The sequence below is a fragment of the Lissotriton vulgaris genome, chromosome 3_2 (genome assembly GCF_964263255.1).
Source record: "Lissotriton vulgaris chromosome 3_2, aLisVul1.2, whole genome shotgun sequence".
In the NCBI taxonomy this organism is placed as follows: Eukaryota; Metazoa; Chordata; class Amphibia; order Caudata; family Salamandridae; genus Lissotriton; species Lissotriton vulgaris.
Window position 1 is genome coordinate 225,772,804 of NC_141690.1, and position 17,841 is coordinate 225,790,644.

Here is a 17,841-nt window from a genome sequence, read left to right on the forward strand (position 1 = left end):
AGTTGTTTAGCCTTCAGCAGCTCACAATGATTTCACTAATTGGAAGTAGCTCTCACTAAAGACAATGTTGGAGACACCTGGCCTGGTTCAACCAACGGTCAACCCAAGTAAATGAGTCTTACCTATTGCCTTGGTGGTGTTTCTGCCTCAGAAGTCACAGGGCTGATGCATCAGAACTGATGAATGTCCTGGTGTGCAGCAGAGCCTGGCCCATGCAGCTAAATATCTTCTGTTGCGGGGTACACAAGAAATGCTATTCCACTGAGCTAATTTGAAAATCTAAATTGAGAACTAATTTGAAATTCCAAGTTGTCAATTTAAGGGAAGGTAACCACCTACCCTTTGTAACTTCATTTTTGAGGGAGTGTCTCTTGAAAAGGGGAATAGGTAGGATCCCATAGATCACTTTGACAAACTACAGAAAGTCTGTAGGTGTAACTAGAACCTAGAACTACCATCTTGTGCAGCTGTGCACATAGTTTCCCAAATGGGAACTTTCCATTAATATGCAAAGTAGATGGAATATGCCCTCACCCAAGAATCCCAGTTGTGGGTGAATGAGGTGGACATTTTCACTGGAGCACCAGTAGCCCAGCAACCCGTGCCTGACCTCAACCCTTCTATCTATTTGAATGGTGAAGCCACGCCAAGGGACTCAAAGATTGACCACTCTACTGGAGGTAAAATATAACTCATGTAAAAAACTACAAAAAAATATGTCCAACAGGGAAGCATGGGTTTTCCAAGCCATGCGGGGGTGTGCTGTACAAAACTCTGTAATTCACTGTATTAAAACCTAGACTTGCATCTCATCCTGTATTCAGGTTATTAAAACCAAGACTTAGTAGTTAGCCTGAAAGACCCTGCCTGTGCTTCAGAATTTAATCACAATGTCCACTGAATATTCTTGGGTTTTGTGTGTGATATGGTCACATTTTTGTTTTCCTGTGATAATACATCCAGCTATGTGGACAGTGGTGAGAGCAGAATCTAGGGGACCTATGAGGAGTGCAGTTCTTCTATTGATATAGAATAGCATGAAGATTTGATTTGTTTATGAAATGAACTGTAAAAGATGGGGACATTCAATGTAGAAGTAATTGATGAGAGTAGGAATGAAAGGTTGTATGACGGAACAATGCATTCCTTTGCAACACGTCATTACCTCACAAAAAATACCCGAACTCTGCCCTAATCCCTAAAAATAGACCCCAGCGTGACCCCCTCCTGGCCCCTAGCCGTTTAAAAAAATACACAACCCCTGTCCTATCTAAAAAAAATAGACGCCAGCACGACCCACACCATCCCACAACCTTTTGAAAAGAATACCCGAACCCTGCCCTTAGCCATCAATCTAGACCCAAGCCCGACTCCACTCCCCCCCCCCCCCCCTTTTAAAAATAATTAAAACCCAGCCCCTGCCCTGAACTCTAAATCCGTACCCTGGCGTGATCTCGCCCCTGGCCCAAACATCCTTAAAAAAAAACACCTCCAGTCTAAAGCCTAAAAACCATACCCACCCACCCCTGTCCCTCTGTCCCAGGATGACAACAAGGCAACTCTTGTGAGGCACAGCACAGGTTGTCAAGGAGAAACAGAAGGATCTCTTCACTCCTCTCGTGATGCAGATAGCCTTGACCACACAGGTGCCTTTACCACTGTTACCAGCATATTCCCTTACCACATACATTGTAAAGCAATGTGTTGGTAAGGCTATGTGTGGTAACAGTGCATGCGTTGTAACGCATCCGTGGTAAAGGTGCTGCATGGTAACATCCACGTTGTAATGGCTGTTTCCTGGAATGAAATGGTCAAGATAGCATTCATTCACCAATTTGTAATCTGGTTTGTGGTTTTCCACTGGTAATAAAGACAAATATAATGGGATTGTATTTTTTTTATAAAGGCGCATGTTACTGGTGTTTCATTCGCAGCAATTTCCCTTTTTTGCACACCAAAATTGATGTTTTTGTTTCATTGTGTTTAGGGAGAACAATAATGCTGAGAGGATATTCAGTCTAATGCCTGAAAAAAATGTTTCCTCCTTCTGTACGATGATCCGAGGGATGGTAAAGGTAAATTCAAATTTTGTAAATCGTATTCAAATTCAGAATAGGAGTTCTCATTCTTTGTCTGCTATAGTCAGTATTCATCTAATTGGGTGTTCTTCCTTTTCCTCCTCCAGTATGGTGCCTACAGCAAGGCTTTCAGCATGTACACAGAACTGCAGAACCACAGGCAGACTGGTGAGCATTTGACATACTGAGTCTAATCAGAATGACACAGGCTGAAGAAACAATGTGCTTTTATTTACACAAGTGGCATGGATGATTGCACGGAGGTACAGACCTCATCTGGATCATAGGAGCAGAGTGCAAACTGTCTATTCAGAATGGATGATATGTGGCTGCCTGAGGAAGGTCTGGTTAAGAACCTTGCCTGTCTGAGCATCTCAACAGCATTAGGAGAAAGGGGGAAATTTCCATTAAACCAATCCATTAATTGTTAATTGTTATAATAAGCTATATGAAGAGATGATTTCTGTATGGCGTGCCATTTGTTTGCATGTCTCTGTAGTTTACTTGTGGCAGCAAGGGCATTACACAGTGATGTCAAATTGTGTGAGGATTCCTTAAATAGTTTGTTATAGATTTCACTTGAAAGATTCTGTCTTTCTATTCCAGCTGACGTGTATGCTTTCAATGCATTGATAGTAGCAGCTCCAGAAGTCAGGGACACATACATTGAGAAATGGGATCTAATACAGGTAAGGAAAAATATATATCTTGTTCTCTTGCAAATTGTAGGTCACTCTGTAGTTCCCCTATGGTGAACAACTAGTACAAATTAACAGATGAGACAGGTTGGAATCTTTAGTACAAATGAGACGATAAATAGACTTAAAAACCTTTTTTAAAGAGCTTTCTCCCTAACAGGCATCCAGAAAGATATATGTCCTTGAGTGATGGATGTGAATTCCTAACAAGGACAAAGATGGTCTTCAAACATTTTAATGCGTTCCCAATGCCACTCACGCTATATAATTTCATTGAGGTCCCCTCAACAGGAAAAGCATTTTCTCACAATTATTCTTGAAGAAATTAAAAATTGAAAGAGAACCTAATTTTAGTAAAGCTGACAGGCACAACATCTAACGAACAGAGAAAAAGTATGCACAGTAGTGCTTTCCAGTTTTCTTGCAAGAAAAGTAAATCCTAAGAAACCATACATTCCATGTAAGATTGCAGGCTTTTTAAATAATAGCCCAAAGGTAGTGCCCTTGTTAATGTTGTGTGAAGTAACATTTATTGCACTATACACCATTCCATTGTACGCTACTCCACTGTTCGCCATTTCACCCTGCGCTATTCCACTGTACGCCACTCTACAGTACACTATTACACTCCACTCCAGTCTACACTATTCCACTGTATGCCACTACTGTACCTGTACAACTACACTCTACACTACTACTGTCCATCGCTCCACTCTACACTATTTTACTCCATGCCATACCACTCTACTCCACTCCAGTGAACACTATTCCACTGTATGCCACTCAAGTGTACGCGACTGCACTCTACGCCACTCCACTCCACCCTATGCCACTGTACCTCACTCCATGCCAATTCACTCGTGTGAGAGTGCCTCTTCCGACATGGTTATCCTCCCACAATTTACCTGGGAAATGATGTGGTTTCAAATGTAGTGCACAAGGTCCCTGCCAACCCGCTCCCCAGTGCCAGTGCTTCTTCCCTAAAACTGTTCCACAATTGGCCCTTCAGGCCCCCTTTGGGTCTCAAGTAAATGATACCTGGGTACCTTGGGCTTTGGGACTGAAGCGGGACTCCGAGGGAGTTCCTCACCTAGGCCATGCAGACTGCCACGGCAGCATGCATGCCCTGAATGACAGTTGACATGGCACACTGCCTGTGTTCCATGCCAACTTACACTGCCTAAGGTATAGGTAAGCCACCCCTCTAACAAGCCTTGCAGCCCAAGGCAGGGTGCACTATATCACAGGTGTTGGCATATTCCCTTACTACATTCAAGTCCGTTCTTAGATGTTGTAAGTGCCAGGGTAGCTATAGAGAGTACATGAGCTGGAAACTCGATAACTCTAGTTCCACAGCACTATGATGGCTTCTCCGAACACAGGAGTGTATGGTACCAAATTGCTCTTCTCAATAAACCCACACAGATGTCAGTGTGGGGTTTATTGAAACATGTACTCAGAGGGCAGCTCATAGTTGTCCCCTGAAGACTTACTTGCCCTGGTGTGATCACAAATTAATATAAGGCAGTCTTCCACCTCCAGACCTGGACCTCTGATTAGAGAACCCCTGCTCTCTGGGACCGGAAACAAAGCACATCCTAGGCGGAGGTGTCCCACCTCCTCCCCCAGGATGGGCATAGTGTTTGTAAGAGAAACTTCAAAGGCCTGCAACTTTGTAATACGACCCCCAACATCTGCTGCTGGCAGCATATGGAACCCTATGTATGAAAAGAGAGAGGTACCCCTTAAACTAGTCAAGGGAAATGAGTTCTACAACCCAAAATTTCAAAGGTTCCCTTGAGTCAAATTAGATACAGGTACACATAAACATACCTCCAAATGCAAAAAGTACAATTATATATAACACCAAAGAATTGACAGTTTAAGAAAATCATTTATTTTGAATACATTGTGAATAAAAACAATATTGTTGGGCTAACTAATCTAGTGCCCTAATCTAAAATACATAAAACAAGACAATCAATTATGACCTGCACAATTGAAACTGGAGACAGAAAAAGTAAAACATGAAAATTGTTAAATACAGGTTGTACATTCGGACTCCATTATGATTCCATCGATATTTTGCTACTACAGCATCTGTGCGTCAACATCAATGTCAGAGTCTTGAATTATACCAGGAATGGCGTCGACGCATTTCGGTGGGTTCTAGTGATAATTACCATCTTTATCAAGACTTTCTGTTTATCTGTCACAACAAGGGTACTCATAATTAGATCAATGTGAACACAAGCTGAAAACTCTGGCCCCATTATAAGGCCAGTAATGTTTTAACTTAAAAAGACAAAATAACTCCATAGAGATATTTTTACTAGGTTCACAGTCTGTGAACATATTGAAATTCATACATGCAGTTATTTCACTTCATACTTTGGAGAAACAACAACAACAACAGGATATACCGCTACCTTCTGTCCCAGCTTGGTGACTGAAATTATCCCCAAAATGTACAACAGAGTTGCTGTATGATAACAATTAAAAAAGGTTTATTGTTATAGGCCCCTACAAGTTGCTTTCAGTATGCCTAACCTAACTAAATTATTGGTCTTTACCCAACACGGAAGATTGTTAATTACTTTCATTCTTGGGGAGTCTAGTTAAAGATTGCTCTTACCCTTATTTCCTGGGCAGCTGAAATTGTAGATATCACAGTTTGCAGCTCTTATTATCCATAGGTCTGGTGAATAGTCATAAAACTCTGTGCAACCGGTTCTCTATTCTAAGTGGAAAATATGCGCCAATCAAAATGATAGCTCTCTACATTGTCTACATCATCATACATCTCTTACAGGAGGTAAGAATTAACCAAGAATTTATGCCGATTTTGTAGCAGGCTGTGATATTTTCAGCAGCATAACGTAAATTAATGCGGCACTTTGCTTAATAACTTTCAAGGTCGCTGCAATCACCCTGACAGTGAGCGAGCGATACGGCATTCACCCACAGCTATACTCGATATACGGTAGAAGCTGTTCCCATTCAGATACCGCCGCAGGTATGCTTCTCGCATATTGGTTGTCCCGCTTAGGTAGCTAGGGAAGTATAATTGAAATAGTTTTCAGAATCACAGTCCCACCTTTCCTCTCTTCCCCCACTCGGTTACCTGGGACTTGAATAATAGTGGTCGTATTTTGACAAAACCATTGGAATGAACACTGGTATTAACTTGTAACAGCGCAATAAATCTTGTTCGCAGACTTTAAACAGGTAGGCTCCAGATTAATATTTTAGATACTCGAAATGGTACAATGTAGAGAGCTATCATTTTGATTGGCGCATATTTTCCACTTCGAATAGAGAACCGGTTGCACAGAGTTTTATGACTATTCACCAGACCTATGGATAATAAGAGCTGCAAACTGTGATATCTACAATTTTAGCTGCCCCGGAAATAAGGGTAAGAGCAATCTTTAACTTGATTCCCCAAGAATGAAAGTAATTAACAATCTTCCGTGTTGGGTAAAGACCAATAATTTTGTTAGGTTAGGCATACTGAAAGCAACTTGTTTAAGTAGGGGCCTATAACAATAACCATTTTTTAATTGTTATCATACAGCAACTCTGTTGTACATTTTGGGGATAATTTCAGTCACCAAGCTGGGACAGTAGGCAGCGGTATATCCTGTTGTTGTTGTTTTTTCTCCAAAGTATGAAGTGAAATAACTGCATGTATGCATTTCAATGAATGTAGCAGAGGGAAAACTCAGCAGACTGTGAACCTACTAAAAATATCTCTATGGAGTTATTTTGTCTTTTTAAGTTAGAACATTACTGGCCTTATAATGGGGCCAGAGTTATCGGCTTGTGTTCACATTGATCTAATTATGAGTATCTATAAAAGACCTTAAACATTATTCTAACTGTATATATATTTATTATAGTGAGATCTGACTGACCCCCTTGTTGTGACAGATAAACAGAAGTCTTGATAAAGGTGGTAATTATCACTAGAACCCACCGAAATGCGTCAACGCCATTCCTGGTATAATTCAAGACTCTGACATTGATGTTGACGCACAGATGCTGTAGTAGCAAACTATCGATGGAATCATAATGGAGTCCGAATGTACAACCTGTATTTAACAATGTTCATGTTTTACTTTTTCTGTCTCCAGTTTCAATTGTGCAGGTTATAGTGTCATAAGGTCTTGTTTTATGTATTTTAGATTAGGGCACTAGATTAGTTAGCCCAACAATATTGTTTTTATTCACAATGTATTCAAAATAAATGATTTTTTTAAACTGTCAATTCTTTGGTGTTATATATAATTGTACTTTTTGCATTTGGAGGTATGTTTATGTGTACCTGTTTCAAATTTGACTCAAGGGAACCTTTGAAATTTTGAGCATATGGCACCCCCCAGTTCAGACTTCCACTTTGGCAGGAAAAACTAGGAAGGTGTGGGAGGCCCCGCCATCTTGAGGATAGTGGGACTCCTCCAATCAGGGCTAGGACTATGCTTCCTCCCACTGGAGGGTGACATAATTGAGGGTGTAAGGTGCCCATTGGCCTCACCTGTCACTCCCTTAAATCGCCTCTAAATCTAGTATTTAGGTGGGTCCCCAAGACCCTGAAACTAGTTCCTGCCGACCTAAAGAGAAGGATGAAGAAGATACCATTGAGAGAAGAATGTCGGCGCCCACTGACTTGGCCTCAGCCTTACCGGCCTGCCTGCAGTCCTCGAAGATCCTGTGAAGAAACTACGCCTGTCCTACAGTCCGCGACCTCCACAACCCCTGGGAGAACTGACTGCCTGCCTTTGATGAAGACCAGAACTCCTGAGGACAGTGGCACTGTCCACAAGAAAGCGACACCAAGGACTCTGGTGCTCTCTGGATCTGCGATCCCAGACCACTCTGCACCCGACCAAACATAAGGAGTTGAATTCAGTGGCAAAGTGAGCAAGGGACCCACGTCTAGGCATACCCGACGCCTGTGTTCAGGTGGCCCACCAATCCAGGAAAGGTTCCCCCGCGATCCTGAATCCAAGTCCACTGGTGGTTGACCCTTCCTGAACTCCATGACGATGCCTGCAGTGTGAATCAGAAGGCTTGACCCTTGCAACCAATTTACTTACCTGCCAGCAGTGGATCTTGATACACCCCCAGTCTCCATTGGATAATATTGGGCTTGCTCTTTAACTTTGGCCTCTTCACCCAGCCGCCCCGTGCTGCTGGTGGTGCAGCGTTTGCGCTTACCTGAACCTTGCCCTCTGCAGACCCTGCATCCTGAAGACTGGATTTGTACGTTGGTTTCTTAACTGTAATACCGCATTATTGTTTTCCATTGCAAAGACTGAAAAATGGCCACTTTTGAAACTAAAAAGAATTTCTATTTAAAAACGTATTTACCTTTTTGCATAGTTCTTGGTCTTAAAATGAATATTGAGCAAAGCTTATTTGTATAAAATTGGTGTGGATCTCCTTTTTGAGTTGTGTGGCATTTATTGGTCATTTTGTGCACAACAAATATCTTAAACTCCTCTGGGTTAGACCTAAGGCTGCTCCGAGCCAGACTGGCCGTAGCGGGCACTGCACATTTCCCCGGTGGGGTGGGGGCTGGTTTTGTGCCTGTGAGGGGCAGTTTTGTCATCAGGGCCGTTTTGCAGCAGTGCTGCAATATCAGCCCCCCTGTAACAAAAGCGGGAGCAGTGCTTCTTACCGGTGCCCCGACCATCCTCACCCTGCCCCCTCTCCCAGGGCCAGTCAAGCAGCAATCTGCCAAGGCTGGCGGCTGTTCACAGTCCAGCCATGAGGCTCCTCGTCCACAATACCACATGCAGAGCACTTTAAGATTGCATTGAGCACTGCACACTTCTTGGGGAATCTCAGGACTCTGTGCAAAATATAACCACCTAGTAGTGTACCATATACAGAGCCCGCTACCTACAACTCTAGAACACTCCACTGTACGCCACTCCATTCTATGCTATTCCACTGTAGGCAAATCCAGTCTAACACACTCCACTGTATGTCACTGCACTGTACACGGTCATGTGGTCACATTGGGCCAGGGATGGGAACACCACCATTTTACATCCACACATTTAAACTGGACATCTTTTCTTGAACGTCGACACTTGACATACTTTTGCATGTGTGCTTGTACAGATAATGTTCCATGAAATACGCTTTGCTTACATTTACACATCTTTATCAACTCATTATCACAGCCTTGAACATTCTGTATGAAAGCTAAAGCAACCTGCGCAAAATGGTAATTATTATTGTTCACTCGGGGACAACTTTTTCAGGGTAGAATCCATAATGGCAGCCTCACTGAGACTCCGGCATGGCAACATGGATGATGTTACACTGCCAGGCTGAACACACCTCTAGGTTAGGCAGCTTAAAGTGAACACGAAAGAAAGGATTCCACCATCTGGAGTGTGGTGGAATTAGGAGCTCTGAGACAGGGTGATGCACACTCCCCACATAGTGTTCATCGAGGGGATGCAGTGACCCCAGAGGTCTCTGGCCCATTGGCTACTACTCATCACTCCCCTTATCGCCCCTAAATTGAGAAATTAGGTGGCCCCCTGACACCAGGAAATCATATTTGACTACTGGAAAGGAAAAAAGGACCGGCGAGAGCAAAAACCGAAAACCTGCACCAAAGACTGGCTCAAAACCCTGCCAGGCTGCTTTCATTTTGACCATTGCTGGATACCGACTTTGCAAAGAGTTGAACTTTGCCCCAAAACCCTAGGAGGACTGCCCAGCACCTCAACCACCTGGCAAAGATCTCCCTTGAAGCAGAAGAATTGCTCCTCCTTATCTGCTTGAACCGGAAAGCATCTGCCCCGCCCACGTGTTGCCGGCCATCCGGCCCACAGAAAAAGCAGCTCAACAGGAGACAGTCTTTGTGCTCCATGAGGTCAGATCCGTCTCCTTGTCAAGTTTGTAGATGCCAGGACCCCCAGGGGCCGACCTGCACCAATACCCTGGGTACCAGAGCAGTTGCCGCAACCTAGGCTTGTTAGTGGTCCAGTCACAGCTCCAACAGCACAAAGGCCTACCTACGATCTAGGGACGTCAGGATCCACCAGGCTAGCACAGTGTGGCCCTGCTGCCCTGTTTCTCCTCTTCACCAGGTCACCAAGACACAGAGTGAGTTTCTGACTGCCGCAACCTGGCACCTCAAAGCACCCCTGCACCCGAGCCCCACAGCCTGAGTTTGAGGGAGGCGATGGTGCCAACGGGATCCTGAGCCCACCATTGAGTTTGGCCAGACTGGTCCCCAGTCGCTGCCTGTAGCCTCTTTATGCAGGGACTGAGAACCGCAAGAGTCTTCAGCAGTGCAGCCTCACCAGACAAAGCCCTACTGCACACGAGCCCCCGAGCCCAATTAGACCAACTGTGTCCTTGGCTGTACAAGACGCTCGAAACTGGAGCCACCCGAAGGTTCATCCAGACTGACCCCCAGTCCCTGCTTGCAGTCTTTTTTAACCAGGACTATTTCCCATTCACTTAACTAGGACACCCAACACCGAAAAAGCACCTTGCACCTAGATACCCCAGAGCCGACGAAAGCAACCTGTTGGTGCTGCCTTGTACCTTGCCCCATACGTACCTTAAGTCCAGAAGAACAATCCTGCAAATCATTGACAAGTGACTGTATGGAGTATTTGTTACCTTCCCATAAGGTAACGTTACCGCTTCAAAGCTACAAATACAAAAATATTTCATGTACTGTAGTATACCCCGGCCCAATATATCACTAAGTCTTAGTGCCTTATAATTTCAGAAATACTGTCCCTATATACATACACTGCCAAAAAGGATCATTTGCCTACTATATTACAGCCAAATTTCATTGAAATCCATTAAGCCGTTTTCCTGCGACCTCGGAGTACAAAGTCTATAGAAAAGACATTTGTAGAAAGTGTTTTGTTACCTCGTTTTTTTCTATGTACTCCCTTAATGGATCTTCCTCAAACTTTACATTAGCCAATGTGGGAAAAGGAGTAGGTCTGTAAAGTTTTGTGGAGCTTGGTCATATGATAAGCCCAAAGAGACCAGGAGCAGACTCCAGTGTGTTGCTCAGCACATTTATTATTGTACAAACAAGATATACGTATCTTGCATAATGAAAACGTCCTAGTATTTGTCCTCTATTATACTGCTCCTCATATATCTAATACTCGTTCATTTTCAACTGAAAAGCGTGACTATAACCTGCTGGTTTATTAAAGATAGAATGAAGGGCTCATGTGGTCCACTTGACCCGTAGGCACAAATGGGTCAATCAAACTGTATTCCCAATGAAAGGAGACGTAGGCTCTGCCGTTTCAAGCCTTCGGTGCTATTGTAGTTCATTTTTTTTCTTTGTTGGAACTGTAGACATTATAATGATTTTGCTGCTATTCGATCTATATTTCAAACTGAAATAGCTGTCAATAGCAAGGAGTAAATTTATGCTAGATAAATATATTGACTGCATTGTTTGCCTCACTGCATCTTAAACCTGGTCTCTTGGTTTTGTAAATGCCTAGAGGTTTGGACATATGTTCTGTAAGGCACCCAGAACATCTTCAGCCTACTCCCTTTCTTATTCCTATTGGTTATTTAAGTGACTAGAAACAAATGGTGGTATTTCTGCTATGTGAGCCTCCGTTTCATTTTTTAAACTAATAATCTTATGTGACCCTCTTTAGGAGCTTTTAAAGGATATGGCGCAGCAGAAGGTGCAACCAAACTTGCTGACATTCAATGCTGTGCTGAAGGCACTGAGAAGATGTAGTGCAGTCGGCAGGTCTCCAGCTTTGCACACGCTGGGTGAAATGAAAGCCCTTAACATAGGTAAAGAAATCTTGACCCACCTGTCAGACAATCAATCTTTGGTAATTGTAAACTGAAGATAAGGAAAATCGGACTCATTCAGACTGAAAGAATAGTTGTCTGTCCTTCTTTTGGAACTGGAGTAGTCTGTTTTGCTCTACCTCTCCTGCTGCAATTTGGTTCCATACATTTACAAAATGAGACTTTCAGAACTTCTCATGTTACGTCTGAGCATTACCTGCTGCCAAGTATCTTTTTTTTTTTATTAAACACTCCCAGACCCTCAATTGGGTCCTTAATGACCCTGAACGAGTCCCAGGAGCAAAAAGATTTAGTTTGTTACCTAGGTACTCTTTGGACAATAATCCAGTCTTGTAGTCACACCTGATATAATACAGTCTTGACTACTGTGCATTTACATGTAGTTAAGATTATCAGCTAAAACATTTGGAGAAATATATGCATAATTGATTTTGATGCATGAAATTTTCATCGTTCCCACCTTTTCTCTACAGCCACCTGTATATTCACATTTGACTTCCTAATTGTTCAGAAATAGCCGCTAAACACATACACTGAAGCAACTTTTAATGTTTCCAAGCTGGTCAGTATATGATTTGCTATGAACAAGTACTTTAACTGACTTTTCTCCTGATTTTCAGAACCAAGCCTCGCTTCCTACGATCACCTGCTTGGAGTTTTTTATAAGAGTGGTATGTATTCATCACAAAATATATTCCTCAATTATGTAAAATCTATCATTGAGTGTTGTAGAAACATTAACATGCATTTCTTTCCTTAGTTGCTACTGCAAAAGGGCAAACTGATATCCTTGCAGAGGTGCTGGATGAAATACAAGGGAAGAGCTTTGTTCCCAAGGATCCAGATGATGGTATGTATGTGTGCTTAGCTTAATGTTAAGATTTACTGAGCAGCCTACTGTCCTGTGGTACAGCTTATGGGATTTTGGTTTTTTGATGTGACTGATATATTGATATGTTTTTCTGTATTGGAGCTGTAGGACTTACTGAATCTTCCAGTTCGAGGCATGTGGGCTGCTAAATTCATATCTGTGCATAGATCGCCGCCTAGTGTTGGGTCCGGATGATTGCACATTGTTGTCCTGGAAGAGTCTTCGAAGTATCACGAGATAGGTGGCTCCTCCCCTGGACTACAGTGCGCATAGGCATCGACTCCATCCCCAGATTGTTTTTTTCCGCCATTGGGTTCGGATGTGATTTCGACGTCTCCTGTTCGGAATCGATAAAACAACTTCTTAAAGGCCAAAAGGCTTTCCTTACTTCGTCGGTATTGTTGGCGTTCGGTCTCGTGTATACTCCGGCTCGTCGAGTCGAATATCGGAGGAGTCGGGTGACTCTTCGGCCATCGAGGCCCTGTCGGCGCAGCAAGACCCTGACGATTCTACAATGGAACGGAGTCCGTTCAAGTACTGCCCCGTGTGTGGGTCGAAGTACCCACACATCGACGTGCACCCTGTGTGCAACAAGTGCTTGTCGCCGGACCACGACGAGGCCAGCTGTATGGCCTGTTCCAGGTTTCGATCGAAGAAGACGATCAAATTCGGCGCGTGGCGCGCCTCCAGGCCCAGCTATTGGCGCCAGCACCAGTAGACATCTTCGACAGTCCCGACGCAGGAGAACAAGAACTTCACCTGCAGATTTCACCTCCATCGGCGGACGTCGAGGCAGGCGACGAGGAAGACCAAGACCTCGAGGAAGACGTTGAGGAGGTAGGGGACGACGAAGAACCTTTTGGGGCCTTGGAAGATAGCTCGGAGGATGAGCTATGCCCCGATCATACAAAGGCTCAGGTCACGGGATCGCCACAAGGCCTTACCCACGACCCTACACCTCGCTCCTCAGCCCCGCCTTCTGGCCCGGCTACGGACGCATCTACGGAGCCGCCATTGCCGAAAACGAAACCGAAAGTGAAACCTTCGGGATCGACCAAGTCTAAGATGGCCGACGCGGCACCGAAATCAAAGACGCCATTGACGGCGTCGTCGTCGGTGGCCTCGAAGCCGAAGAAGGCTGTCGAACAGGCTAAAGCGCCTAAAGTGGTCAAGGAGCCAAGCTCAAAGGCAGTCGCCCAGCCTAAGGTGGTCGAGTCCAAGTCCAAATCCACCGTCGAGCCACCGGCGGTCAAGCCTACCGCGTCTGCAGGCAAGCCAGCCGTCGAGGCCAAATCGGCAAAGGGCACCGAGCCGAAGTCTGGAGCACCGAAGGGTAGATCCGCCGATCCGAAGCCATCGTCGTCGAAGCATAGGGCCGTGGATGGTGGCGGACGCGCGGTGGTCGAAACTACGTCTGCGCCTCCAGCTAAAACCAAGGATTCATCGACGCTCCAGTCTTCCCCATCGAGGTCCACAGTCGGATCGACGAGGCCGTCCGCTTCTTTTACGAAGCAAGTGGCAGACTCTCTCAAACGTATTCGAGAGAAAGAGCTGACGTCGGCACCTAAAACGTCCTCGGTACCTACTTCAGAAGCGGAACCAAAGAAAATCTCCAAGCCGCTCCTATTTACTCTACCACCCAAAGTGGTGCCAAAAGCCTTTGCACCACGGTCGGTGTCTAAAGACTCAGAAGGGGTAGGGCACACTCAGCTAAGTGGCAGTTTGAGTCGACAACCCTTACTGGACGAACAGTCGGAACAGTATATCGACGCCGACACAGGCGAGTTGACGCTCTATAAGAGGAAGATTACTTCACAGCCCTTGGAATCGTTTGTAATACCTCTAAAAAGGAAAAAACCAGCGCCTGACACTCCGGAACTTGTGGAGCGCATTCCTCTGCACCCTGCAAGGAGCCCATCACCCTCACCCACTTGCTCAGATGGAGACCTGGGTGATCAGGACGAGGAGTATACTTTTCCAGAAAACGCAGACCCTGATGAGCAACGGGACTCATGGTCACCCTCAGGTGATCAAGGGGACCAACAAGCTGTCCATGACCCACAAGCTTTTGGATCAAAGCCTTCTGCTACGGAAGATTCTGCAGCGTTCAATGCCTTAATTGAGAGGGCAGCTACAAACCATAAGGTGGAAATGCATGCTGACCCTGTGGACGTTGACTTTCTATATGACACTTTCTCTGCTGCTGAGAAAACCGTTAAAACACTTCCAATGCTTAAAGGTGTTCTTAAGCATGCCACAGACATTTTCAAGGAAACAACAAAGGCTCGAGTGGTCAACCCTAGAATAGAGAAGAAATACAGACCAGCACCTGGAGACCCAACTTACATACGGGGCCAGTTGCCTCTAGACTCTTTGGTGGTCTCTAATGCTCGGAAGAGGGCAAACTCACAGTCAACAGGTGAAGCTCCTCCCCCAGACAAAGAGTCAAAAGTGCTGGAGGCATCGGGGAAAAGGGTGGCAGCGCAGGCAGCAAACATCTGGCGCATATCAAACACACAAGCTCTGCTAGCCAGATACGACAGAGCACACTATGACACCTTAGAGCAGCTTTTACAACACCTTCCAGACCAGTTTAAAGAGGGAGCTGAGATGCTTATCCAAGAAGGCAAGCTCATCTCCAACGCTGCAATTAGATGTGCGCTCGACGTTGCGGATACGGCAGCCAGAGCGATAAATACTAGTGTGATATTACGGCGTCAAGCATGGCTCCGCATCTCAGGATTCAAGCCAGAGATACAGACTGTTATCCTCAACCAGCCCGTTAATCCAGACAGACTGTTTGGCCCTGAGGTCGATTCCACCCTCGAGAAAATCAAAAAAGATACTGAGACGGCGAAATCCATGGGTGCACTTCAGTCTCAGCAATACAGAGGGAGCACTTTTCGTCGCTCAGGCACTCGGGGTGTTACCAGAGGACACTTGGCACAACAGGCGAAGTTCAGTAAAAGTGGGGCACAGTCCTCGTACACCAAACAGGGTAGAGGAGGTTACAGAGGAAACAACGCCAAGGGCAGGGGCAGAGGAAACAACAGTTCCTGTTCCTCTGCCGCCAACAAACAGTGACTTCCTGTCACTGCCCCCCGACCATCCAACACCTGTCGGGGGGAGACTCCAGCAGTTCCTACCAGTCTGGAAGTCCATCACCACAGACAGGTGGGTATGGAAACTTATCCAGTTCGGCTATTGTTTGGAGTTAACGTCCACTCCACCCAACATACCCCCAAGACAACGTCCTATGTCGGCAGAGCACTTGCACTTATTGCAGCAAGAGGTTCTTGTGATGCTGCAAAAAGGCGCAATAGAACTTGTGCCACTGGAGAAACAAGGCACAGGGGTTTATTCCCTGTACTTCTTAATACCAAAAAAGGACGGCTCACTCAGACCCATTCTGGACCTACGCCCCCTCAACATGAATATTCTTTTAGAACACTTCCACATGTTAACTCTGCAGCAAGTTCTTCCACTGTTACACCAGTGAGACTTTCTCGCAACCTTGGACCTCAAGGATGCTTACTTTAACGTACCACTCCATCCATCCCACAAAAAATACCTCCGGTTCACCATTCTAGACAGGCATTACCAGTTCAGAGTCCTGCCTTTCGGAGTGACCACTGCTCCCAGAGTCTTCACAAATTGCCTGGCAACAGTGGCGGCGCACCTCAGGAGAAAAAAAAATACATGTCTACCCTTACCTGGACGACTGGCTCATTCAGGCCAAGTCGGAACAGCAGTGCGCCGCAGACATGTCCCGCACTATTCACCTTCCTCACAGTCTGGGGTTTTCGCTCAACTATCCAAAGTCGCACCTTCAGCCAGCACATCTGCGGCAGTACTTGGGCGCGACTATAAATACCCTGACTGCTACAGCTCAGCCAAACACAGCGAGGATCAACAGCATCCAGTCGCTGATTCAGAGATTCAGACCGCAGCACTCACTCCCTGCGAGAGTGTTTATGCAGTTGATAGGCATGATGGCCTCCTGCATCTTCATAGTCCCGCACGCGAGGTTGCATATGTGTCCGCTTCAGGAATGCTTAGCGCGCCAGTGGACTCAGGCTCAAGGGCAGTTGAAAGACCTAGTGTTGGTAACTGGTCGGGCATACAACTCTCTGCATTGGTGGACTCCACACAACCTTTGCAAGGGCCGACCGTTCCAGGAGCCTGTGCCACAAATAATCCTGACGACGGACGCATCCCTCCAAGGTTGGGGAGCGCATGTACTCCACTACACGGTGCAGGGGCTATGGTCAACGCAGCAAAAGAAGATGTACATCAACTACTTAGAACTGATGGCAATCTTCATGGCACTGAAGTCCTTCAAAGTACATCTGTGCAACAAGGTCGTGTTGATCCGGACGGACAACATGACTGCGATGTACTACATCCAAAAGCAGGGAGGCACACACTCTCCACAGTTGTCTCATCTGGCTCAGAGCATGTGGAAGTGGGCCATTCAGAGGCACATCTTCCTCATAGCGGAGCACCTCCCAGGTGTGGACAATCAGATGGCGGATCTGCTCAGCAGGTACAGCCACCAAATGCACGAGTGGGAGATACACCCATCAGTACTCCACCCGTACTTCCAGCAGTGGGGTCATCCAGAGATAGACCTGTTTGCCACAAAGGAGAACGCAAAATGCCCAAGCTTCGCCGCCAGGTTCCCACACCCACACCCACAGTCGCAGGGCAATGCGATATGGATGAACTGGTCAGGCAAATTTGCGTACGCTTTTCCCCCAGCGCCTCTCATACCGCTGGTGGCACGGAAGCTGCTGCAACACTCGATGACACTCATCCTGGTTGCTCCAACGTGGGCACGCCAGCCTTGGTACACCACGTTTCTGGAACTCTCCATGGTACCGCATCAAAGGCTGCGCCTCACTCCCAGGCTCTTGACGCAGAACCATGGCGACATTCAGCACCCAGATCCACAACAGCTGAACCTAGCGATCTGGCTCCTGAGGTCTTAGAGTTTGGCTACCTTAATTTGCCCCCGGAATGCATGGACATCATCCGGGAGGCAAGAAGGCCAACGACCAGAGCTTGCTATGCGGCAAAATGGAAGCGGTTTGTCATTTACTGTACAAAACATCATATCAACACGCTAGATGCATCCATTCCTAATATAATCTGCTATTTGTTACATCTTTACAAATGCAATCTGGCGTATGCTTCCATTCGGATACACTTATCCGCCATAGCGGCTTATCTCCAAAACAGGCAGCACCTATCAGTTTTCAGGGTGCCGGCCATCAAAGCATTCCTGGAAGGGCTGAAACGAGTCATTCCCCCCAGGTCCCCACCAGCTCCTGTGTGGAACCTCAATGTG

At 45.8% G+C, this 17,841-nt stretch overlaps 1 protein-coding gene across 1 annotated transcript in view; it reads left to right on the top strand.

Annotated features, from left to right (window-relative positions):
* Positions 1–17,841, top strand: part of PTCD3 (pentatricopeptide repeat domain 3) — a 185,949-nt gene that overhangs the window by 81,377 nt on the left and 86,731 nt on the right. The window contains exons 10-15 of the mRNA XM_086964253.1: positions 1,988–2,075; positions 2,186–2,246; positions 2,685–2,767; positions 11,455–11,599; positions 12,241–12,291; positions 12,381–12,470. Coding sequence (XP_086820379.1) covers positions 1,988–2,075; positions 2,186–2,246; positions 2,685–2,767; positions 11,455–11,599; positions 12,241–12,291; positions 12,381–12,470 — 518 coding nt within the window. The remainder of the gene's footprint in view (positions 1–1,987; positions 2,076–2,185; positions 2,247–2,684; positions 2,768–11,454; positions 11,600–12,240; positions 12,292–12,380; positions 12,471–17,841) is intronic.